General features: G+C 41.9%; 1 protein-coding gene across 1 annotated transcript in view; it reads right to left on the bottom strand.

Annotated features, from left to right (window-relative positions):
• Positions 1-25188, bottom strand: part of tbck (TBC1 domain containing kinase) — a 178680-nt gene that overhangs the window by 68434 nt on the left and 85058 nt on the right. The window contains exon 20 of the mRNA XM_052035246.1: positions 18823-18908. Within this exon, the coding sequence (XP_051891206.1) occupies positions 18823-18908 (86 nt within the window). The remainder of the gene's footprint in view (positions 1-18822; positions 18909-25188) is intronic.

Here is a 25188-nt window from a genome sequence, read left to right as displayed (position 1 = left end):
CAAATTATACCTAAACTATACTAAATTATCCAAGAAAGAACACAATTAGAACAAAAAAAAAGTCCATTGTTTATCCAAGGCTTTACCTACACATTCAGATGAACTTAAAAGATCCCATGGCACAACATAGAGAATCAGGGAGTTCTAGCTAACTTTCTCCACTTAATCGGCACCACTAAGACCAATTGCTGGTTGATCTCGTTGGCGTCTGTGGGATTTACACGAACAGGTTGCTACATATGCCTGCATATTGACGCAATTGATTGACTTCTTTGGGATCTGCTAAGAACATGAAAGATGATCTATAAATGAAAGATCTTTTCTTCTAGGTTATCCTCTCAGACTATTTTTAAGAACTGACAGTTCCGATATTCTTCCTGCCAGCTCTCTGCAAAACTGTAAAGATAAACTGGACAGAGTTTCCTGTCAATCTACTCTCAACTTTTTCCTCACTGAATTGATAATTATTAATCTCTTTGTATGTACGCTACCTGAAATAATCCACTTTATTTTTGTGTGTGGGTGTCTGCAGGCGGTGAATGACTGACGCATTTGCCTACATAAAAGGTCACTGCACTTAAAAAGTAATTTGGTGAGTGGAATGCTTTGAGGCATTTTCTTGACTCAATAAGGTGATTAAATGAAGCAATGCTGTTTTTAAGAAAATATAACTGAGGCTTAGAATTTGCTCTTTGGGATATCCTACATCTGACCTTTAGCAAGCCACGCAAGTATGCCTAGAGCTGGAAAGGACCGACTTCTTTGATTTAAATTTCTCATTTATCCTTAAATAGCAGTGCTTGTAATCTTTTATCCATATCCTAATGGGATTACAACCATGATAGAGAACTCCTGTTCATTGTTGGGTGTGAAAGAAGCACAATTTTGTGTGCGACAATAAGTAGCATAGCTCTTCACAGGAGTGAAATTCTCCCATTTCAAAACTCCTTGAAGTGTTATGACCACAATGTCATATACTCAAATGACACTCAGAACATAGAACAGTCCAGCATAGGGACAGGCCCCTACAGCCCAAGAAGTCTGTGCTGACCATGATGCCAAATTAAACTAATCCTATCTGTCTGCACAAGGTCCATATCCCTCCGTTCCCTGCCTGCTCATGTGTCTGTCTAAATGCCTCTTAAGCATTGTTGTTGTATCTACTTCCACCGCCTCCCTATGCTTGGCAGCACATTCCAAGCACCTACCACACTCTGTGTAAAAACTTGCCTTGCAAATTGAACCGTACGGAGAACGCGGCAAGTGCGGCGAATGCGCATGCGTGCACCTGTGTGCACGCTGGTCAGTCGATCGTCCAGTGGATCGATGGCGCGAATGTGGCAGTACGCGTGCTCACCTATACACATGCGCGCACCGGCTGGCTGATCGCTCGTCAGAGCAACGGTGCCCTCTGACGTGCACAACTTCACTTTTGGCACGCGGCTTTGGGGACATGTGCTTTTAGGTCTCCGCAGACCTTCTCGTGGATCTACAATTGTAAGTTGCTCAGTTTCTGTATTTTGATTAATATGAATCAGTAATGACGTTTATTCTACTGCACAGTTGTCGTTCTTTCTCTGTGCATACGTAACAACTGGCTATGAGGATGGGATCAAAACGAGAATGGTCTCTCTACTTCAAGCACCCAATCCATTTTGGGCGGCAACTATAGCAAAACCAACACCAGAAACCTGGCTACAATGGTAGAAAACCTTCCAGGATTACTTCAAGCTTCTACCAGTTTTAACACCGACAGTGGAGCTGGAGGAAGCTACCAAACTCGAGCTGCTTTGCACGCACTTGGGAGAACTTGGGCAGAAATACTTTGACACTCTGCACCTAGAGAACAAAGCTGAATTGGCCAGCACCTTTGAGGCTTCATATAACGTTTGGGGGATGCAGGACAATGTCTTCACAGCACGCGTCAGGTTCTCGCAGCCGTGACAGACCCCTGATGAGAACGTAGATGATTTCATCACAAGATTAACTCTGGCCGTACAAGAATGCAAATACAAAGACATCCAACTGAACAAATTTGAAGAAGCGATGCTTATTAAGCGTTGATTATCGGAGACTATGATGGGAAGACACGCGAGAACCTCCTGTCCAAAAGGCACGATTTATCCTGGGACAAAGCATGCTCCACAGCTCGTCACAGGGAGGCAGTCAAGAGAGGCCTTGCACAGATTCATCTGAACCCAGCACTACTTATTCTGTCAGTTCTGGAGTGAGAGCCCCCACCCGAAAACGTCAGTGTTTGCCAGCATTTGCAGACCTGCAGTTCCCAGTCAAAAATCATGTCAGCCTCCACAGAGATCCCATCGCTGTGGTGAACATCATGTCCAGTGGTCCGACTGCAAGCATCAAAAGACCGTCTGCAGGTTCTGTCAGAAGGTAGGGCAGCTCGGGAGGGTGTGCTTCTCAAAGCAACACGCTGCAGGAAAGCGACAGAATTCGACCATCAACTCCACGCGAGGAGATGGCCGCTGCGAAGAAGTGGACACTATCTTCCAAACCCAGGAACTGGGCAACTAGAACCAGCCTCCGTACTTGGTTATGTTCACAGTGCACAAGCAGCCCGTGAAATTTGAGCTGGATAGTGGGTCAGCCGTCACCTTGGTATGCGAATCATCTTTAGGCTGGATTCCAAAACTACAACCTCCAAGCTCGGTGTTTCGCAGCTACACCAGAGACAGTGTCGACGTACAGGGCATATTCACGGCAGAAGTGGTTCACCATGGAGACCTGTTCCACTTACCCGTGCACGTTGTCGGGGAGGCCAATGGATTAAAAATATTCCATCAGTGCTATCCTGCATCAATGGTATTGGGGGAAGCCCTACGTTGAATGCTCTACTACGAAAGCACCAGCATGTAGTCTGAGCCAAGCCTTTGGGTCAATACCAAGGTCCAGTGGCTAAGTCTAAATTTAAGGAGAACTGCCAGCCGAAGGTTTACAAGGCTCACCCGGTGCTGTGTGCTGTGGGTCCAAAAGGTAGAAGAACTAGACCACCTACAGACAGTAGACGTGATAGAGCCGGTGCACGACTCAGAGTGGGCGGCTCCAATCGTGCCCCGTCCTCGTGTCCAATGGATCAGTGCGCATCTGCGGCGACTACAAACTGACAGCAAACCTTGCGACGAGACTGAGCGCATATCCACTGCCACGGATCGAGGACTCGTATGCATCCCTGTCGGGAGGCCAACAGTTCTCAACACTAGACCTGAAACACACCTACAATCAGGTCATCCTGGACGAAGATTCTAGGGATGTTACGACAATCAATACACACAGAGGCCTGTTTCAGTACAAGCGGCTGCCATTTGGAGTGGGTTCTGCTCCGGGATATTCTAATGCCTTATTGACAATTTAGTGAAGGGTATTCCCCACGTCTGTGCTTATTTTGATGATATTTTAGTAACCGGTACATCAGAGTCCCATCATCTTTAGACAGAGTACTTTCCCATTTAGAGGAAGCTGGCTTTACGCTAAAGGAGAAATGCAGCACGTTTTTGGCTGACTCAGTCAATTACCTGTCAACAAAACAGGTCTCCATCCGCAGGAGCACAAAATCAAAGCCTTAAGACAGGCTCCACGTCCACGAAACGTGACGCCATTACGCTTATTCCTAGGACTAGTCGCGCACTACAACTGGTCTTACAATCAGCTACAGTGTTAAAGCCCTTATACCGGCTACTCCAGAAGGACTAACACCCCCAGAAGGTCAAGAATTGAGCAACAGGTATTTGAACAAATAAAAACTACCCTCAGCTCTTCATCCACGTTGGTGCATTATGATCCTGAAAAGCCTATAGTCATGCTTTCACGAGTGCAGAATTCAAGGAGTCTGTAGAGAAGAGTGGTATTGGGCACCTGACAACAGCTCCATATCACGCAGCTTCAAATGGCCTGGCTGAGTGAGCAGTGCAAACTGTGAAACAAGGCCTTTCTAAACAAACACAGGGTGACTTAATGATGAAATTAAGCCATTTCCTTTTCCATTACTGAATCACCCCAAATGAACTAACGGGTGCCACGCCCACTGAATTAATGTTCAAATGCACCAGATTGGATTTCCTGCTGTCGGCCGTCCAGGAACGAAGAGGCCATGAAACAGAATTATGATACCCACACTAGGATGCGAACGTTTGGTGCTGATGACAAGGTCTACACTCGACTCACGCACGAAGAAAACCGGTGTCCTTCGACACTGTAATAGTCAAGTTGTAGAACTTGAACTGCCAGGAGGACGAATTGTCAGGCGACATTTGGATCATGTACGCCAGCGAAGCCACAGAAGCGTCCTCTGCTGATGAAGCTACCGTTCAAGTAGATGAACCAACGGACACTTCATTGAGAGGGGAGGGCCTTCACAGCTCACCTCAGCATCGGCTAATCAGGAAGATGCCCAGAGAGAAGCCGCCCCCCCGCAGCAGTGTTGGCCAGTCGACCTAAATCAGGCAGAATAGCAGCGGAAAAATCTTCTGAACATTTCCCTATGTTCACCTAACCTATCTTCTTCCCATGCAGTTCCCTCCTATGGGGGGGGGGGGGGGGGGGAATGAACGTACGGAGAACACAACAAATGAGGTGAATGCGCATCGATGGCGCGAATGTGGCAGTATGCATGCGTGCACTGGCCAGTCGATCGCTCGGCAGAGCAACGACGCCCTCTGACACAAGCAACTGCATTTTTGGCACGGGACTTCGGGGACTCCTGCGCTTTTAGGTCTCTGCAAACGTTCTCGTGGATCTACAATTGGAAGTTGCTTAGTTTCTGTATTTTGATTAATATGAATCAGTCAAGATGTTTATTCTACTGCACCACTGTCGTCGTTGATCCATGCATACATAACACAAATCTCCTTTGAACTCTTGCACCTTAAAGCTCTGCTCTCTCCTATTTGGCATTTCCATCCTGGTAAAAAAGACCATCTCCAACATCAGGTGTAAATATGCATGGATACTTCTCACCTATGATGATGCTTTGTCTCTCCCATTTTCTGGAATAAGGAATATTGTTCATAATCCAAGTTAAAACAAAAAGACCTGACTGGATTGAGCACTGATGTTGATGGCTGTTCTGCAGGGTATCTCAATCATCTATCCTCCAACAATAAGTTCTAACCCAACAAAACTGAGAGGGGAATGTTGATGTGTGGGCAAAGCAACGTCTCCCTATTCACTACCCCAGGCTATCTTAGCCACACCATGTGGAGAGGACATTGCATCCTTGCAGGCTGCATGAATACAGCCTGGAAGAAAGATGAATGCTTTTAAATTTTCACTCAACAGTATTTGCTCTCAACATCTGAGATCCAATTAATTAATCCGCTGGATCCTGACATGGGGTGGTGTTACCAGAGATTACACAAGGTTCATGAGGATCTAATAATATGGAGGAAATTTAGTCACAAAACTCTCCAAGTAAAAATAAATGAAAATATACTCACTATGCTAGGTGCCCCAGCTGTAGGTCCATTAGCAGTCCCTGGGAATCTGCTTATAGATCTACTCATTGAGGGAAGGAGTGCACACCAGGCCACCATTATTCTTCAGATATTAGAACATTACAGCACAGTACAGGCCCTTCAGCTCACAATGTTGTGCTGACATTTTATCCTGCTCTAAGATCTATCTAACCCTTCCTTACCACATAGCCCCCCATTTCTTTATCATTCATGTGTCTAAGTGTCTTATATGTCCCTAATGTATCTGCCCCCACAACCTCTGCCGGCAGTGTGTTCCACACACCCACCACTCTCTGTGTAAAATACTTACCCCTGACATCCCCCTTATACCTTCCTCCAATCACCTTAAAATTATGTCCCCTCGTGTTAGCCATTGTTGCCCTGGGAAAAAGTCTCTGACTGTCCACTCGATCTATGCATCTTATCATCTTGTACACCTCTATCAAGTCACCTCTCATCCTCTTCCTCTCAAAAGAGAAAAGCCCTAGCTCACTCAACCTATCCTCATAAGATATGCTCTCCAATCCAGGCAGCATCCTGGTAAATCTCCTCTACACCCTCTCTAAAGCTTCCACATCCTTCCTACAATGAGGCGACCAGAACTGAACACAATACTGCAAGTGTGGCCTAACCAGAGTTCTACAGAGTTGCAACATTACCTTGCGGTTCTTGAACTCAATACCCCTTCCTGTGGGATCTTTGAGACCCACTTAAACAAGAGGACAGGGGCTTTGTTAAATATCTCAAGCAAAGGGTATGGTGTCTGACAATGCAACGCCTGCTTGGCATTGAGTAAAGTGTCAGGGTAAATTGCAGACTTGAGATACAACTCTTCAACCTGACTAGGATACAAGGAGGGTGCAAATCAAGCCATCGAAGTGACAGATACTAATTTCACAGTGCTGACTCAATAGGATTTTTACAGAGAAAACTACAATTGTAATGAGTAGTGCAAGAAAATTAGCTAAAAGCAACTCCAAAACTGTGAAGAGATACATTGCAAAAGTTACAGACAGGTCTTTAGGAGTGAGGCTAAGAAACACTCTGAGAGCAGGAGAGATTTGTTACTCTTTTCCACAAACAATGTGATGTTTGGTCAATCATTAATGCCAAATCTGAGGCTTATTGATGTTTGTTAAAAGAGTTAGGCCACAGATGAGGTATGATCTTTTTGTGGCTCAAGGTGATAAAGGTCTGCTCCTGCTCAAATGTTCTCAGCATCTGCCTCTTTTGTATTACAATAGCAAATTGAAACGCTTCAGATAATGGGACCATAATAACACCAATGCACTTTGGGAGACTGATCTACTTTATTGGGCACATAAGCATATGTACTTTCTTAGGTGTCTGAGAATATTCCACGTCCACGAGGATTCTGTCAAACTTCTACAGGTGGGCTATAGAAAGTATCCTGACAGCTTGCATTTCAGTCTGATATGGCAACATCTCTGCTCTGGACTGACAGAACCTGCAGAGAGTGGTAAACCCAGCCCAGTCCGTCACAGGCTCATCACTTCCTTCCATCCAGTCCATCTTCACAAATGCGTTGCCTCAGGAAGGCTAGTAGTATCAGCAAGGATGCCTGCCACCCTGGCTAGTCCCTTTTCACTCTTCTTCCTTCTGGGAGGAGATACAGGAGCTTGAAAGCCCGGACATCCAGACTTAAGAACTGCTTTTTCCCTCCACTGCTGTTGGACTTCTGAACCAATCACCTGTTTCACATCCTCTTCCCGGTGGTGCTACCATGTTCTTGGACTCTTAATTGTACCTCTCTCAGTTATTCCGCTATTGTCACTTTAGCATTTCTTTTTGTACAACAGTCTTTGCACCATTCTGTTGTTTCGTGCTAGTCGCTGTATTTATTGTTGTGTTTATTACTAACATATACACTGTTTACTCTGTGAGCTTCACATCAGCAAGGAATTTCATTGCAACAAAATCTGCTGGAGGAACTCAGAGGGTTGAGCATCTGTGGGAGGAAAGGAATTCCTGATGTTTCAGGTCAAAACCCTGCATCAGGACCAGTGCAGAATTTCATTGCACCCTGTTGTACATGACATTAAACTAATATGATTCGATCTAAACTGACTTTATAAATATCAAACAAGGGAAGAAAGTGGCAGAAATAGGTGGAAAAATCTTCCATATCCAAGAATGAAGTTAACTATTCAGGAAAAACTTTAGCAATTTAAGGGACCATTTTTACCCTATTTACTTCATAATGATGATGTGGCATTGAGGAAAGTAAGGATTCCGAGAGCAAGCCTAACATAAGATACTGACACTGGAGGAAATGTTGAATGGGAAACTCGTATTATCACTGCTCCACAATGGAGAATTACATTGGCTTATTCTTGTTCAGTTACATGTTCAATGCCTTTATATAAATATGAAGGCCTTGATACTGGATTGCACCCAAAACAGATGCTAGTGGACAGAAAAGGAAAGCTGATGTCAAGGTAAATTAGCCTATTAATTGGTCTTCATTTCATTGAAACATATGGCAGGTTAGTCAGTCCATGGTACCCATGCCAGAATACCTGTACGACTGGATAGGAGCAGATGAACAGTTACAGCTCCAAAGAAAGATCATTGTTCCCTAAATCACAGGGATCATACAGGTCAAATGCTGCAAGGAGAGACTGAATCATAAGATCACAAGACAAAAGGAGCAGAAGTAGGCCATTTGGCCCATTGAGTCTGCTCCACTACCTCACCATGAGCTAAACTATTCCTTAGCCCCAATTCCCGGCCTTTTCCCCATATCCCTTGATACCTTGACTACTTAGATACCTATCAATCTCTTCCTTAAACACCCCCAATGATCGGGCCTCCACAGCTGTATGTGGCAACGAATTCCATAAATCCACAACCCGCTGGCTAAAGAAATTTCTTCTCAATTCTGTTCTAAATGGGTACCCTCTAATTCTAAGACTGTGCCCTCTAGTCCTGGACTCACCCACCAAGGATAACAGCATAGCCACATCTACTCTGTCCAGTCCTTTCAACATTCGAAATGTTTCTATGACTCGAAATGATTCTATGCATCGTTGAGAGAGTGGGGCATCATAGGTGTGGTAGCTGGCAACAGCCTAAAAATCTGATGTGGAGGAGCACAATTCACAGTTAAAAGGTTAACACAGAAATTTGGCTTTTGTGTGGCAGTTTCCAGTGGCATCTTTAAGGATTTGCAGTTTAACTACTGAACAGCTGAGAATATGTGCACGGCATGCACATTTAACATGCAGCAGTCAATCAAAAGCAGACTCTACCACAGGGGTCACAAGCAAGCATTAGAAGCCATTGTACTTGTAACTGGGCTAATATTCATTTAGAACACAGAATAGTACAGCACAGGAACAGGTCCTTCAACCAACGATGTTGTGCCAAACTAACTAAACTAGTAATTAAACACCCAACTAAACTAATCCCTCTGCCTACACAATGTCCGTATCCCTCTATTCTCTGCACATTCACGTGCCTATCTAACAGCCTTTCAAACACCTCTCCACTACCACCCCTGGCAGTGCATTTCAGGCACCCACCACTCTGTGCGTAAAAAAACTTGCCCCCGCACATCTCCTTTGAACTTACCCCTCTCACCTTAAATGTATGACCTCTAGTATTAGATATTTTGACCCTGGGAAAAAGATACCTGCTGACTACTCTATCTATGCTTCTCGTAATCTTATAAACTCCTATCAGGTCTCCCTTAAGCCTCTGCCATTCTAGAGAAAACAACCCAAGTTTGTCCAACCTCTCCTTATAGCACATGCCTTCTAATCCAGACATCATCCTGGTAAACCTCTTCTGTACCCTCTCCAAAGCCTCCACATCCTTCCTATAATGGGGCGACCAGAATTAAATGCAATAGTCCAGATGCAGCCCAACCAGAGTTTTATAAAGCTGCAACAGAACTTCCTGACTCTTGAACTTTGTGCCTCGATTAATGAAGGTAAGCATGCCATACACCTTCTTTACCACCCTATCAACCTGTGTGGCCACTTTTAGGGAGCCATGTACCTTGACCCCAAGATCCCCCTGTTCATCAACACTGTTAAGAATCCTCTCCCTGTGTACTCTCTCTTAATGTTGGATCTCCCAAAGTGCAGCACCTCATACTTACCCAGATTAAACTCCATCTGCCACTTCTCCATCCATATCTGCAACTGATCCTTATTCGGTTATATCCTTTGGCAATCTTCTACACTATCCACAACACCACCGATCTTTGTATCATCTGCAAACTTACTAACCTACCCATTCACGTTTTCATCCAAGTAATTTATATATATCACAAGCAGCAGGGGTCCCCGTATGGATCCCTGCAGACCACCACTGGTCACGGACCTCCAGCCAATACAAGTCCCATCAACCACTACCCTCTGCCTTCTATGGGCAAGTCAATTCGGAATCCAAATGGCCAAGTCACCATGGATCCCATGCATCTTAATCTTCTGGATGAGCCTTCCATGAAAAACCTTGTCAAACACCTCACTAAAATCCATGTGGACAACATTCACTTGATAGATCACCTTCATCACCTCCTCAAAAAACTCAAATTATTAAGACAAGACTTGTCCCACACAAAGCCATGCTGACTATCCCTAGTTTGGCCATGGTTTTCCAAATGCTCAAAAATGCTCCCCTCCCATTGGGCAGAAGATACAAAAACCTGAAAGCACCTACCAGCAGGCTTAAGGACAGCTTCTATCCCGCTGTAATAAGACTATTGAACATTTCCCTGGTACAATAAGATGGACTCTTGACCTCACAATCTACCTTGTTATGATCTTGCACCTTATTGTTCACCTGCACTGCACTTTCTCTGTAGCTTACACTTTATTCCGCATTCTGTTATTGCTTTACCATGTACTACCTCAGTGCACTGCATAATGAATTAATCTGTACGAACGGTATGCAAGACAAGTTTTTCCACTGTCCCTCGGTACAAGTGACAATAATGAACCAATACCAAATCCCATCCCTAAGAATCCTCTCCAACAGCTTCCCTACCACTGATGTGAGACTCACGAGTCTATAATTTCCAGGGTTATCCCTATTTCCCTTCTTGAACAACAGAACAATATTAGCTTCCTGCTAGTCCTCCGAGACCCCACCTGCGGACATTTCATACACAGGGGCTGGAGACCTACGTAGGGGTCTTTAGCAAGGAGGCAGGCACTTATAGCCTGGAATAGACACAGCACACCAATGACCATGCTGACCAACCCCACTCACCGATTTTACACCTCCAAACCAGGCTTGATAATCAAATTTCTAGGGCTAAACTGTAAAGATTATACCACTACCTAGTAGCACCTTTCGGGACTGCATCGTCCCTTTCATTGAACATAGAACAGTACAGCAATAAGAACAGACTCTTTGACCATGATGCCAAATTAAACTAATCCCATCTGCCTGCACATGAATCATATCCTCTATTCCCTGCATTTTCATGTGACTCTCTAAATGCCACTATGCAATCTGCTTCAACCACCATCCCGGCAGCGTGTTTCAAGCACCCACCACTCTCCGTGTAAAAAAAACACCCTGCACATCCCCTTTAAACTTCCCCCCTCTCATCTTAAATGCATATCCTCTAGTATTTGATATCTCTATCCTGGGAAAAGAATTCTGACTATCAACCCTATCTATGCCTCTCATAATTTTATAAACCTCCACCAGGTCTCCCTTCAACATTCAATGCTCCAGAGAAAATAATGCAAGTTTGTCCAACCTCTTCCTGTAGCTGATACTCTCTAATCCAGGCAGCATACTGGTGAACAACTTCTGCATCCTCTCCAAAGCCGCCACATCCTTTCTGTAATGGGGCGACCAGACCTGAATGCAATTGGGTATTCATTTCATTTTTTTCTGAAGTTTTTCTTAAACTGGTTTAAGCCACTTCTAATATAGAAAAAAGGATTAGAAGAAACCATCAAGTACTGTTGCAATTTATCAGCTGCTCAGAAACCGTGATTCAAGAGTCGCTGCCTTGCAATGCCAGTAACCTTCATTCAATCTTGACCTTCAGATCTGTGTGGAGTTTGCACATTCTCCCTGAGACCGGGTGAGTTTCCTCCAGGTGCTCTGGTTTCTTCCCACATCCTAAAGATGTGGGTTCGTAGGTTAATTGGCCACTGTAAATTATTCCTCGTGTGTAGGTGAGTTGAGAATCTGGGGAGAGTTGGTGGGCATGTGGGGAGAATAAAATGGGATTAGGGTAGGATTTGTGTAAATGGCTGGTTGATGTTTGCTGTGGACTCAGTGGGCTGAAGGGCCTGTTTCTGTGGTGTATGACTCTATCATTCTACTAGGTTCATTGTTCACAAATGTCAGGGTTGGCTCAGTTGACACTCAGCACTAAGTCGATAGGTTTGGAGATCAAGTCTTTCTTTGTGAACTTGAGAACATAATTTAGGTCAAAACTTCAGCAGGCCTTCCCTGCAAAAAAACAGTCACCCCAATTTTACTCCATCAGAGAGATCCTCCCTCCCTTACCCTCCCTGTAAAAACTCTTTCCAGTTCTGACGAAGTGTCTTCGACCTGAAACGTTAGCTCTGTTTCTCTTTCCACAGGTGAGGCCTGACCTTGAGAGCATTTTCCATTTTTATTTCAGATTTCCAGCATCTGCAGATTTTTTGATTTTCACTTACATTAGTGAATCTACTCTTAATACTTTTCAGTGCTCTATTAATTTGGTACAGGGAACAAAAATGGGATGATGCTAAACTAAGACTACCCATACACTGTTAGTAGCCAACCACGCAAGAATATCACTTGTAAATATGGATAAATTGTTTGTCATATATACAGACACAAAAATGCACATATATATGATTTGGATTGCATGTCGTATACATATACAAAACAATTTGGATGAAAATGTGGTAGTGTGGATGAGTAACTTTGCAGACGACACAAGGATCGGTGTCATTGTGGATTGCATAGAAGCTTGCCAAGGGATACAGTGGGATATAAATCAGCTGCAGATATGGGTGGGGAAGTGGCAGATGGCGTTTAATCTGGGCAAGTGTGAAGTGTTACATCCAAAATAAAGGGAGACTTAACAGATAGTGGCAGGATCCTTAACAGTGTTGATGAATTGGTATTGGTATTGTTTTATTATTGTCACTTGTACCGAGGTACAGTGGGATCTTGGGTCCAGGTATATGGCTCCCTAAAAGTGGCTGCACAGGTTGATAGGGCGTAAAGAAGGCATATGGCATGCTTGCCTTCACTAATCGAGGCATTGAGTTCAAGAGCCAGGAAGTTATGTTACAGCTTTATAAAACACTGGTTAGGCTACATTTAGAGTATTGCATTCAATTCTGGTCATCTCATTATAAGAAGGATGTGGAGGCTTTGGAGAGGGTACAGAGGAGGTTTACCAGGATGCTGCCTGGTTTAGAGGACATGTGCTATGAGGAGAGGCTGGACAAGCTGGGGCTGTTTTCTCTGAAGCAGCAGAAGCTAAGGGTAGATTTACTAGAAGTTTATAAAATTATGCAAGGCATAGATAGACAGCCAGTATCTTATTCCCAGAATTGATAATGTCTAGTATTAAAGGGCATGTATTTAAGATGAGAGGGTGAAAGTACAAAGGAGATGTGTGAGGCAAGTTTTTTTTGTTACACAGAGTGGTGGGGGCCTGGAATGCACTGCCAGGGGTGGTGGAGGAGGCAGATAGCACAGAAGGGTTTAAGGGACTCTTACACAGGCACATGAATAAGCAGAGAAGGGAGGGAGATGATCAATGTGTGGGGAAGAGGGATTAGATTAATTCAGAGCCATTGGTTTAATTAGCTTGTTACAACATCGTGGGCTGAAGGGACTGTCCTGTGTTGTACTGCTCTATGTTTTATGTTCTAAATTAAGAAATCAAGCTATCTAATTCTGTGACTCCAGATCCATGAATTGTGGCCTTTGGGTACACATTAGTTTAAAATTAGCCAGAGAATGATTGATGAATGTATTAAAGCTAAGAACTATAACTCTCTCCAGGAGACCATCTCACATTATTTGGTCACCTGAATATCACCTGTATGAAGACAAGTTCAAAAGTGCTAAAATGATCCAGTGGACTTTCTAGATGCTTTCTAACATCCTGGAGAATATTCAAAGTTTTTTTTTAAAAGAATGATCTAGCCTGCTTTATGTAAGGAATATATGTATAGTTAAAGGACAAAAAGAGTTCTGTGTGCATGCAATATCCTTGCAATAAGATATGATTTACAGTCAGCCAGTATGTAATTCAAACTATGACATAACCAATGAACATTATGCACTATAGCCACCAGTCCTGGACAAGAAGTGTTGTATAGCTGCAGCTTCAATTGATGGAATAGAATCCATGGCAGCACTAAAAGTAATGCTGCTGTTGAATAAGGAGTCTGAGAACTTGAAGACTCTATTTCCTTTCCTGTCATACATCTACCACTATAGTCAATACATTCAAACCTCTTGTCTAATGTGATTACGATGTGAAATTCCAGGGCATTTCTATCAACACCTATTGTCATCTACGCAGTTGATAGAAACCTGAAGTGATTCAATCTCCCTGTAATTACCTTCTCTTGTATTTTATCCCATCTATGACATGACATACAATCCCCAGCTGCAATTTTTTCCCCCTTATCCAACACCACTTTTGAAATTGTTGAGAATCTCTCAATACAATTAACAATATTGGCAGAACTAAGTCTCTTTGTTAATGTTTCACTCTCTGTCATTGAAATGAGTAAAATTTTATGGAGAAAAAACACAATCATCAGGAATTGACAATCTCACTTTAGGAATACAGATACGTTTTTCCTAATGCAAGAGAAATCACACTAACCCAAAGCCTAGATGCACAGAAAACATGACCCATGGCAACTGGAACCATGCCAAATTTGTGCAAACATTTTAGCAGCAATAGTTTAAGCTTCCTTGATGAAAGATTAGACGTCTTTTTTTTTGCTGCAAAAGGATTAGTATTTGGACATCAACTTCAGGATAAAATATATGTCTTTGGCAGGTGCAGGAAGTATATGTAAATGTTGTTCTATGGTGTAGAAAGAAACTTATGGAAGTGTTGTTTCTTCAGTTCTAAGTGCATCATATGTGTAAAGAATGGTTATTTACTTGCTCAAGAGCTAAAATCGTCAAGAGGGTTCATGATGTTTAAATTTAAAATGCTTTTACTTACCAAATTTATAATGATTTTAAAATTCGTTTTGTTACATGAAAAGTGTTAATTAAAAGGTGAAGTGTATTGGCTTGGGATTTTTAAGTTTTCTTTTTAAATAGTGTTTTGTCTTCATCCACACTCTTGCTTCCACGCCATCAGGTCATGGGGTCAAGCCCCACATGCATTGGGGTATCTGCCCAGATTGCATTTCTGAGGAAGTGCGACATGGTGGGCAGTGCTGCCTTCAAGATGCAATGCTATTGCTTCAGTGATTGGGAACATTATGAAAGCAAGATTTTTTTGTGTATTCATACCTATTTTGGGGAAAATTAATCTCTCCTCCTTTCTCACTTTGCATCCAATGAGAACATGAAATATCCCTCATCCACTGTCTGCATTGAGAAGATAGTGTCACTACACCAACAATGACCACACCTGATCATATACCTCACAAGTGAATCCCTTAATATGCTTGACACATCTTTTCACTTAGCACATGATCCAACTCTTATGACCTGAATGAGTGTTGCCAAATAAACATCAGCTGTGCTATTTGAAGTGTTTTTTCTTTTAGAGTAACCTCTCTGATCCCAGCTTTCAAATGAACGTCATTGAAAACCTTTAACAGCACCAGAAGCTGACAACTAGATTCAAAGTTTATTTCAGACGAGCTTGTTGCTTCATCAAATCTCCCTATTCCATTCTTGACATTCATAAACTTCTTGAAGATTTTACTTAATTATTGGCTTTGACTAAAACTTGCTCTCCACATGCAAACCTGTGTGTCCAGCTACACATTCCACCGTCTGCGCTGGACAAACTGCCACTCTGGGAAGATGACCCTTATCATTCCTCCTTCCTTATTTGGTTCTGCACTCCATCTTCCTCTTCTATCAGATTCCATCATCTTCAGCCCTTTGTTGCCTCCACCTATCACCTCTTAGCCCCTGTCACTATTTCCACTCTCCCCTCCTCCATCTAACGATCACCCTTCCTTACCTGGATTCACCTGTCGTTTGCCAGCTCTTACCCCACCCCTTCCCTTTATCTCATCGCTCCTCTACTCTATCAGTGCAGATGAAGGGTCTTTACCATCCATTTCTGTCCACAGATGCTACCTGACCTGCTCTGAGTTTGTCCAGCAGTTTGTTTTTTGTTCCATATTCCAGCGTCTGCAGTCTCGTGTCTCTATCCTTATCATTCTGTTTTCTCCTGCTGCTCTGATACTTGCAATATTACTTCCCTCAAGGTCCCATCCTGACCTTGTTCCACCTTATTTATCTACTCTTTATACCTCCTTTTGCCTTCCTTCATTCTAAAGATACCAACTGTTGAAAAAGATACAAGCTTTTCATTGGCTAACAACAATCAGTGTTGATTGCCCTGTTGGATACTCAACACAAGACAATATGGGATGAGAAAGATGATTAAGGTTGCCTTGCGCCTAATCTGGTCAACCTCCAGAAAAGCTCTGTGAGAAAGAAGGAGGTACGACACAGAAGATGGATGCACGTGAATCTCGGTCTCTCCCCAACTCCCCGAAAGACAATCTAATGTTATAAACCGCTTTCTTCAGTTTGACCTCTTGAGCTTCACTAATGATATTTCAAAGATCGTCAAAAGAACTGGTTTTCTACAGAGAATTTCAAATCCGGGTTTACATTATTATTGGCTTCCATCTCATAATCAACCTTATCAACATCTATTTCTTCTCAGAGGAATAAGTCAACAGACCATTAATTCATTGGTGGAGTACCTTCCAGAGCTCTCTTTTATTGAAAAAGGGGAAGGGGAAAGTGAAGAGTTATTTTTATAATCCATTGATCCTCCTTACTCTTACAATTCAGACTTTAAGAACTGCATGTACTGTAATAATTGATTTTTTTTTTAAGATTGGCTGTGTTTTTCTAGAACTAAATATCAGTGAATAGCAACCTACTTTTTCCTTCAGTAAAAATAAGGCTTGGTCAACATTCAGAATTTATAGATTCCAAACACCAGAGTTAGCTTCGATGGTCATTTCAAGACCAATTGGGTGCACAAAACTCGATAAAACAGTTCAGATATAGCCTTCCTGGTGAATTATAATACTAAAATTACTTACCTTGACATAATGAAATTCATGTGGATACATTCCACAATGTGGGTGTAAAACTGTTTGCTTGAATAGTTTGTGTGCTTATTGTCCAAGTTTCTCTCTCAGGAATAATAACTGTTCAACCTTGCCTACATCTAACTTTTACACCCCTATTCCTAGGTTTCCATATTTGACGTCTTAAAATCTTTAAATATATCATACACTATAAGACTGGTAATAGATAATTGCTCAATGAAACCCATAATATGCATTAGTTCTGCACAATATATCGAATATTAATGACCAAAACAAGGAATATTGTTTCAATTAGTTACATGATTTTTCCTTACAATGTGTCCTTCAACCACTGAGTGTCAAGATTTCACACTTCAATTACATTATGTATGAAACAAAAGCTTCCCTCTCCTCTCTTCTGGACAACTTTAAATGGACAACCATCTCATTGTGTCCCCAATTTACTCATGCTGCATGAGGTGTGTGTGTGTGTGTGTGTGTGTGCGTGCGTGCGTGCGCGCGCGCATGCATGTGTTAGGCTTCGACAGATTGGAAGAGGTCTAAACCAACAACATGCAATGAGTAACTATATATGGAATGAGTTTATACTGACACACATATGGTAATCCCTGTTTCTTTGTTGTTTTACTCCATCATCAAATTGCTTTTCTTTTAAAAACATATCATGCCTAGTGTTTTACATTACAAAGATCGCAGGTAACAGGAATAAACAAAATCAAGGGGAGTGGGGGAGTTGAGGATTTTCCTTGAAGGTTAAATGCCTACATTCCTGAAAACTGCTGTTCAGTTCCAACATTGCCTGTTCCCCATGATCAAACACCTAAAGAAATCACAATTCTGAAATCTTGCAAAGACATGCCCTGAAAATCAGAATGGCCCATTGAACTGCTTTTGGTTTAACTTGAGGAAGAAACGTTGGCTGTGAACATAATTAATTTTTTCCTGTGTAGTATTTTGGCTTCATCACCGAACTGTGAAGGGGATGAGGCAATGTGGGTTTAGAAGCTGGTTTCTAAACTCAATGGATTGACATTAATGAGGGCTTTAATCACTAGTGGCTGTACAGTGCAAGTCACAGAACTTGGAAAAAAGACTAAAAACTATCAAAAAAAATTTTAATGCCTTAAGTTTTTTTTTAAACAACATCCCAAATAATTCATTTAAAATATAGTCATGTGAAAACCCTAACAGGTCATCCAATTTTAAATTAATTTCATATTCTCTAATGGGAAGAATGTGCTTAAGTTGGAATCTCCATCAAAGTCCCTAGCATGTGGCTTGATACAGTGCCTTTTCTCTCAAGAGAACAGTAATAATTGCATGGAATTGGCTTGGGTCACAACACATCCTGCCTCACAACCCCTGGGTCTGATATGCTTTCCTCTGATTCAGAAGGTTGAGAGTTCAAGTCCCACTGCAGGCATGACCAGGTTATCTTGCCTGATGCTTCAGAACCAAACTGATGACCAGACCGACATCAACAAGACATGGAAGATTAAACGGCACTATTTGAAGAGCTAGATTTTACAGCAAGCATTCTCTTTCAACCAACACCACCCAAACAGATTAGTGATTCATATCTTCACTTTGCTGTGGGTGGGATCAAACTTCTTGCATTATACCTGATGCATTTGCCCACAAAATTACCAATAACTGCATATTGATAAGATGCTAGATAAAAATCTAATTCTTTCCTTCTGTGACCCCAATTGCATGCTAGAAGATCTCTTCTTTTCACAATGATGTCTGTGCTGAGCCAGAAGGTAGTCAAACCAGACTCTCAGTTCAGGCCTCCAAATAAATGACGTTGGCATGAAATGCATTCACATTCACCTTCATTCATGTACGCTTGTCCAACCCTATTTCACATCATCATGGGAAAAGAAAAACAGGCATAACTTTGTCAAAACAGTCTCTCCCAAATGCAGGATGACATTTCTCTTCTGAGCGTCACCCTCTTTGTAAATCCCATACAGACAGATTTAGATCCACTAGTTTTTGAAATCATGCAAGAAGGCAACCAAGCTTCAAGAGGAGAATTTATGGGTACCCTTAGTACTTACATCGGGAATGAAGCCAATCTCATTGAGATGGTTACTCAACTCTGGGTCATGGAAAGCAATCATCTGGGAAAACACTGTCAGATATTCTGTAACAAGGAAAAAAAATTATTCATTATCAAAAAAGACATCTGATGAAAGACTGTTCCTTAAATAATACTGATTGTTTTCATAACCACTGTGCCTGGGTAATATCAAGGATGTGTGATAGTAAGAAAGGGAGCTCAGTATCACACATCCTTGATAGATCCAGGCATAGTTTCCAGGGCAACTGCACAAAGTTTACAAGGGTGATGAGCTCCTGCTGAAATCTGAAAATAACACAAGTCTACATCACAGCTTTATGACATCCAAATTAGAGACATGCTCAGGTAATAAAATTAAACCCCACCTGAACCCAAGGGCATCCTACTTTTTGTTTCTGATCTAAGTCAGATACATATAGTCAACTTGCAGCAGATTCAGACAGCATTATTGCATTTATTTCTAAAGAGCCAGTCTGGCCTTTTCCAACCCAACCTTGAGGAGTTATAATTTTTTTTCATGTCCAGCACCACTTGCTGATGCACATAGTTGGGTCCCATCAGGCTTGCGATGGGCAACCAGTTCTAATCCAAATGGTTCATCCCTTTCATAACATGGTGGCTTACTAGTAACTCATCGCTAGAACAGCAAAGTCCATGCTGAACTTTTTGGCCATCTATACTAATCCCATTCACCTGCAATAGGTCTTGTCCTTCTAGACTCTGCCTACTTTGGTGCCTGTGTAAATGTCTCCTAAATGAAATGATTGTATCTGATTTCACCACCTCCAGATATCAACCACTCACTGTGTTAAAAAAAACTTTCCCCTCAAATCTCCTGTAAAAACCTTCCTTTCACCTTAAACCTACATACTCCTGTTTTTGATACCCCTACCCTGCAACCAGAACTGCACACAATAGTCCAAGTACAGTTCAACCAGTGTTTTGTAATGGTGCAACATAATATCCCAATGCTTATACTCTCATGGCCCAACCTATGAAGGTAAGCATCCCATATATCTTCTTCACCAACCTATCTACCTGTGTTGCCACCTTCAGGGAAATGTGGACTTGAACCCATGTCTCTCTGTTCATCAACATTCCTAAGCACCCTATCATTTACTGTATACGTCCTGATTTTCCAAAATGCAGCAGCTTGCACTTGTCAGAATTAAATTTCATTGGGCAACACTCTGCCCAACTTTTTATCTCATCTATATCTTGCTGTAGCCTTGGACAACCTTCCCTGCAATCCACAATACTATCAAATAATAGGTTTTTTTTTGTAATCTGAATAGTAAATTAATTTTTTTTTACATGAAAGTAATCGAGAAAAGCAACAGATCATCTGTGATTGAAATAGAATCACTGAGTACTTTAAACAACATTTGAGAAGGAAAAACCATTTGATAATGTGTGGAGCAAGCATATGGACAAGTAGTGAAGCAGAGTTGAGATTGGGTTTCCAGGTATTGAAAACAGACAAACTACCTGATCTATTGATGTCTTGTTCCACATTCCTTGTGATACATTATCTCACTCACCATATTTTAGACAGCGCAATAGGGGCACATTATGGATAAGGTCTCATTTTGTTTTTGATTTCAAGCCCATCTTGTGATTCCATCGATTCCAGCAGAATGAGCTGTATCTTACGTTCCAGCATTTGTTTATTTTATCAACATTTGTTGACACAAAGGGAATGCATAACGGAGACATTCCCTTCCAGATAGCGCTGAAATAACATTCTCTGCAGGAATATCTTTCCACCAACTTACTGCAGACATGGAGGACAAAGTTAGCAGAAAAGATTACTGATTCTTGTCATTTATGAGACTACTGGTTCCAGAAAATTTCCTTAAAAAGGTATATTAGAAATAAATTATTTCCATTGGTTACTGAGTTGGTAATTAAAAATATGCAGTAATTATCAAAAGCACCTTTAAAAAAGAATGGCGAGGTTTGTTAGAGGAATTATTTTTAAGTACAATGTAATCAAGGAAAGCGGTGCTTCTAGCACAATCTGTGAAAGGTTGCAGGGATACTTGAAAAAGAAACCAGTCTTAACAAGGGATGGGGAAAACACTGGTGGGGTGGCATAGGTGGGATTCAGCTGATATTTCTTTCAGAAAGCTGCCATAGCTGTAATGGGCTGAATGGTCCTTGATTTTTGCAACGGATTTCAAACACTTGTGATCTTTACAGTCAGTTTTGTCCTACGTTTGTTGTAACTTCGAACCTAACAGTTAGATGATATTTCTGGAGAGAGCATCGCTTCAGGGCTTATCTGGAAAGATCGACCAATCATACAAACATTTGGATTTCAGTGTCAGAGTGGCTGCTTTGCTGGACTAGTCATCCAGTATGGTAATAACCCATAGCCCACGAATTCAAACTTGATCATGGCAAATGATCACCTCCTTTTATTGCCTCTCCTCGATCCTTCCACCTATCACCTCCTGGCCTCTATTTCCACCCTTACCTCCTCTATCTGCTAATCACTTCTCCTCACCTGGATTCACCTGTCACTTGCCAGCTCTTGCCCATCCTTTCCCCTCACCTTTTTGTTTTAAATACTGGCTCTTTCCCCTCTATTCTTTCAGTTCAGGTGAAGGGTTTCGGCTATTTCCTTCTACAGACGCTGCCTGAGCCGCTGAGTTCCTCCAGCAGTTTTTTTGCTCCAGATTCCAGCATCTGCAGCCTCTTGTGCTTCTGCCTGTTTTGGGAGTTGGGTGTGGGGCATGTGAACGATGTACCCTGCCCAAAGTAGCCAACCAAATGTAACCAGGGTCTCAGTACTTGGTATATTGGCCTAAGTGAAGTAACCAAAATTGGTTTACTTGTCTTTCTCATGAACTTGAAAGATTTTGCAGAGACAGCATTGGTGGTATTTTTGTAGTGCCTTGAGATGCCTGCTGTAGGTAGTTCTGGTCTCTGAAGCCTGTAAGAGGTTAAGGACACTGGTATCTTATAGGCCAGAACTTTTGTGCCAGGCCGAAGTCTTGATCTTCACATACTCTGCTCCTCAACAGACCAAAAGCCATGTATTGAAGGCAGTGGTAAAACTCACCACCGATGAAAAAAACAACTACAGCATTTCTTACAAAAGCAAAACACTTCAAAAGTCTTTCATTGTCTGTAAAGAGCTTCAGGACTTTGACTTCAGGCTATTTAACTGCAATTTTTTTAAAGAAAACTCTTGGAAGTAAATCCTCACACTGCATGAGCTAAGAATATCGGAGTCTTATGACTGAAGGAAAAAAATGATATTTAATCTAATTTTACGGTGTCATAGCTCAAGACTTAGATTAGGGAGAACTAAGGAATCTAGCCAAATCAATCTGATAACAACAATGTACTCAGTTAAACATTTGTCAACTTGACCATTGTTAGGAACACAGGAAAAGGGGCAGGTCATTCAATTAGTTCATGCCTGATCTGCATGTCATCTGTTAGCTATGGTCCCATAATCATTAATGCTCCTGTATAACAAAAAAAAACTATTGGCCTTAATCTTGAAATTTTTAACTGGTCATCACACTCGATAGCTGTCAGTATCTTCTAGAGATGTACAGTGGAAAGCATTCTGATTGGTTGCAACACAGCCAGGTACGGAAACTCCAATACACAGGCATGCAAGAGACCATAGAGAGTGGTGAACTCAGCCAGTTCCATCATGGGTACAACTTTCCCCACATCGAGAACATCTACAAGAGGTGATGTTTCAGGAAGGTGTCATCCATCAACAGGGGCCCCCACCAAGTGGGCAATGCCCTCTTCTCGCATCAGACAAAGTACAGGAGCCTGAAGACCCACAGCTCAAGGTTCAACAACAGCTTCTTCCCCACTGCTGTCAGGTTCTTGAACCAACCTAAAAACCCAACACTAACTCAGACTATATTTCTTTCTTTCAGTCTTGCACACATCATTATCTTTATCTCATTGTTTATTTTTAATGCATGTGCAAGTTATGTATAATTTATGTTAATTTAAGTTTATATTAACTTATGTTTGCCATGTTTGTAATGTACTGTGCTGCTACTGCAAAAAGTTAATTTTCATGGCATTTTATACCCCGTCAATGTATGCCTATGACAGCAATAAACTTGGAACTTAAGCTGTCTCGGAAAGTGCAGGGTGGTTGGGGAGAATGTTCTGATTTTCCACAACCCTCTGTAAGCATGACAAATAAGGAGCAACCCTTCACAAGAATAAATGTCTCTGCTTTGGAAGAGTTAATATCACAGGAAACAGTACTTTTTTTAGTTTTAGACAACTCTGCTGCAGGGAAAAGAAACAGAAAAGAAACCTCATCATGTGATATCAGTGAACTAAAATGTAAACCCTGCTCCTGCCCCACCACAGATGCCACCCGATCTGCCAACTACCCCCAGTGTTCCCTGCTCTATCACCAGAAGCTGCCAGTTCTGACATGAAGGCCGGTTATCTGAAACTGTTAAATTCATAGTTGAGCCCTCAGGGCTAAAGAGTGTCCAGGCAGAAGTTGTGATGCTGTTTCTTGAGCAAAACCCCAAACTCAACTTTGACTTGCATCAGATTTCATTGGAACAGTGTAAGGGGCCAAAGACTGAGGTCAGAGTGGGACTGGAATAGACAATTAACGTGTCCTGCTGAGTGTTTCCAGCATTGTTTTACTTCAGATTTCCAGCAGTTGCGGTGTTGTGTCTCACTGTTTCAATGTTTTATTTTTAACCCTCTCTTCTGTCCTTCATTTACATCCACTCTAGACAGTTTACCACCCTCATCAATCCACTCCATCCATTTATACCCTCTCACAGACATTTCCTTTGCTCTCTTCTTTCACACTCCCTTCTTTGTAAGTTTAAACATGCAGATGTTCTAAATTTCCTGAGTTCTGAAGGAAGGCTAATAAACCTGAAATGATAACTCGTGTCTCCGCAGGCGGCACGGTAGCATAGCGGTTAGCGCGACGCTATTACAGCACCAGCGATCGGGGTTCAATTCCCGTCACTATCTGTAAGGAGTTTGTACGTTCTCCCGTGTCTGCGTGGGTTTCCTCCGGGTGCTCCGGTTTCCTCCCACATTGCAAAGACGTACGGGTAGGTTAATTTGGGTTTAAAATGGGCGGCACGGACTCGTTGGGCTGGAAGGGCCTGTTACCACGCTGTAAATAAAATTTAAAAAAAATCTTGCCTGATCTGTGGGGCATTTCCTGCATTTTCTATTTTTATTTAATATACCTGGCATCTGTAATTTTTTTTGTTTTGACTTTTTTCCAAAGACTTTGCTCCGAATGTAGAAATTCACATAATATTTAACTTCAACAGTTAGGAATTGGTTTCAGCAAGGTCTTAGCCCAGCCCTTTGACCTATGATCTATCAGAGTGAAACTCCACCTTGGGAGAGGATTCTCCACCAGATCAAACATTGAGTTCAAGTTTGGAAAAGTGTCAGACTGGGTTTAAAATTAAGCTTTTGGTAGAAAAACACATTCTCGGGTTAAATCTGTAAATTGTCAATTATGGCTCCCCTAAACTTGCATAAATTTATGAGCATGTAGTATAATAGATTCTTGGATAGTTTGACCTTTATTGCAGGGAAGATGGAGTACAAGAGTAAGAAAATCACTGTAAATGTGCAAGACTTTATTGAGACTACACCTGGAGTACTGCACACAGTTTTGGTCTCCAAACTTAAGGAAGGATAAACTTGCTTTAGAGGCAGTACATCAATGATCCCTGGAACCAGGGGATGATCTTTAGAAAGATAGAACAAAATGGGCCTACGCCCTCTGGTGTTTAGAAGAGCAAGAGATGGCCTTATTAAATATATAAGATTCAGAGGAGGTTGGACAGGTCAGGCACCCAGAAAGCTGGAATCTTTTAAGGGCATAGTCTCAGGATATGGGATTGATACTTCCCATGCAAATCTTAGGAATTCTCTATAACACAGAATGAGATGAGTAGACTTTTGCACTGCAGGGGCAGAAAAGGAGAAATGAGTATCAGGCAGGACAATTCTGAGATCAGATCAGCTGTGATCATGATGAAGTGTGCAGCAGGTTCGAAGGGCTGTAAGGTCTATCCCAACTTTACATTTCTATGATATATGGCACAAAGGCTTGAAAATCAGTTAAAATTGCAAAAGAGAACTGAAATCTGATACCTTTCAAGGTATTATTTAATTATACATACTCGCAAAATTCAAGGACGGTATAATACAGAACACATTAAACACTTGGTAAGGCATTTAATGCTCAATCTGCAAATAAAATGATGGCTGGCAACATATTCTCTCAGACTACAATTGAATCTGAATTAGAGGAAAAGAATCAATACTGAATGTTATTCAAACATTAGTGTTT

Source organism: Pristis pectinata, chromosome 2, assembly GCF_009764475.1.
Source record: "Pristis pectinata isolate sPriPec2 chromosome 2, sPriPec2.1.pri, whole genome shotgun sequence".
NCBI classification, from domain to species: Eukaryota; Metazoa; Chordata; class Chondrichthyes; order Rhinopristiformes; family Pristidae; genus Pristis; species Pristis pectinata.
Note: the sequence above shows the minus strand (reverse complement) of the source record. Positions and strands in the feature narration are given on the sequence as shown.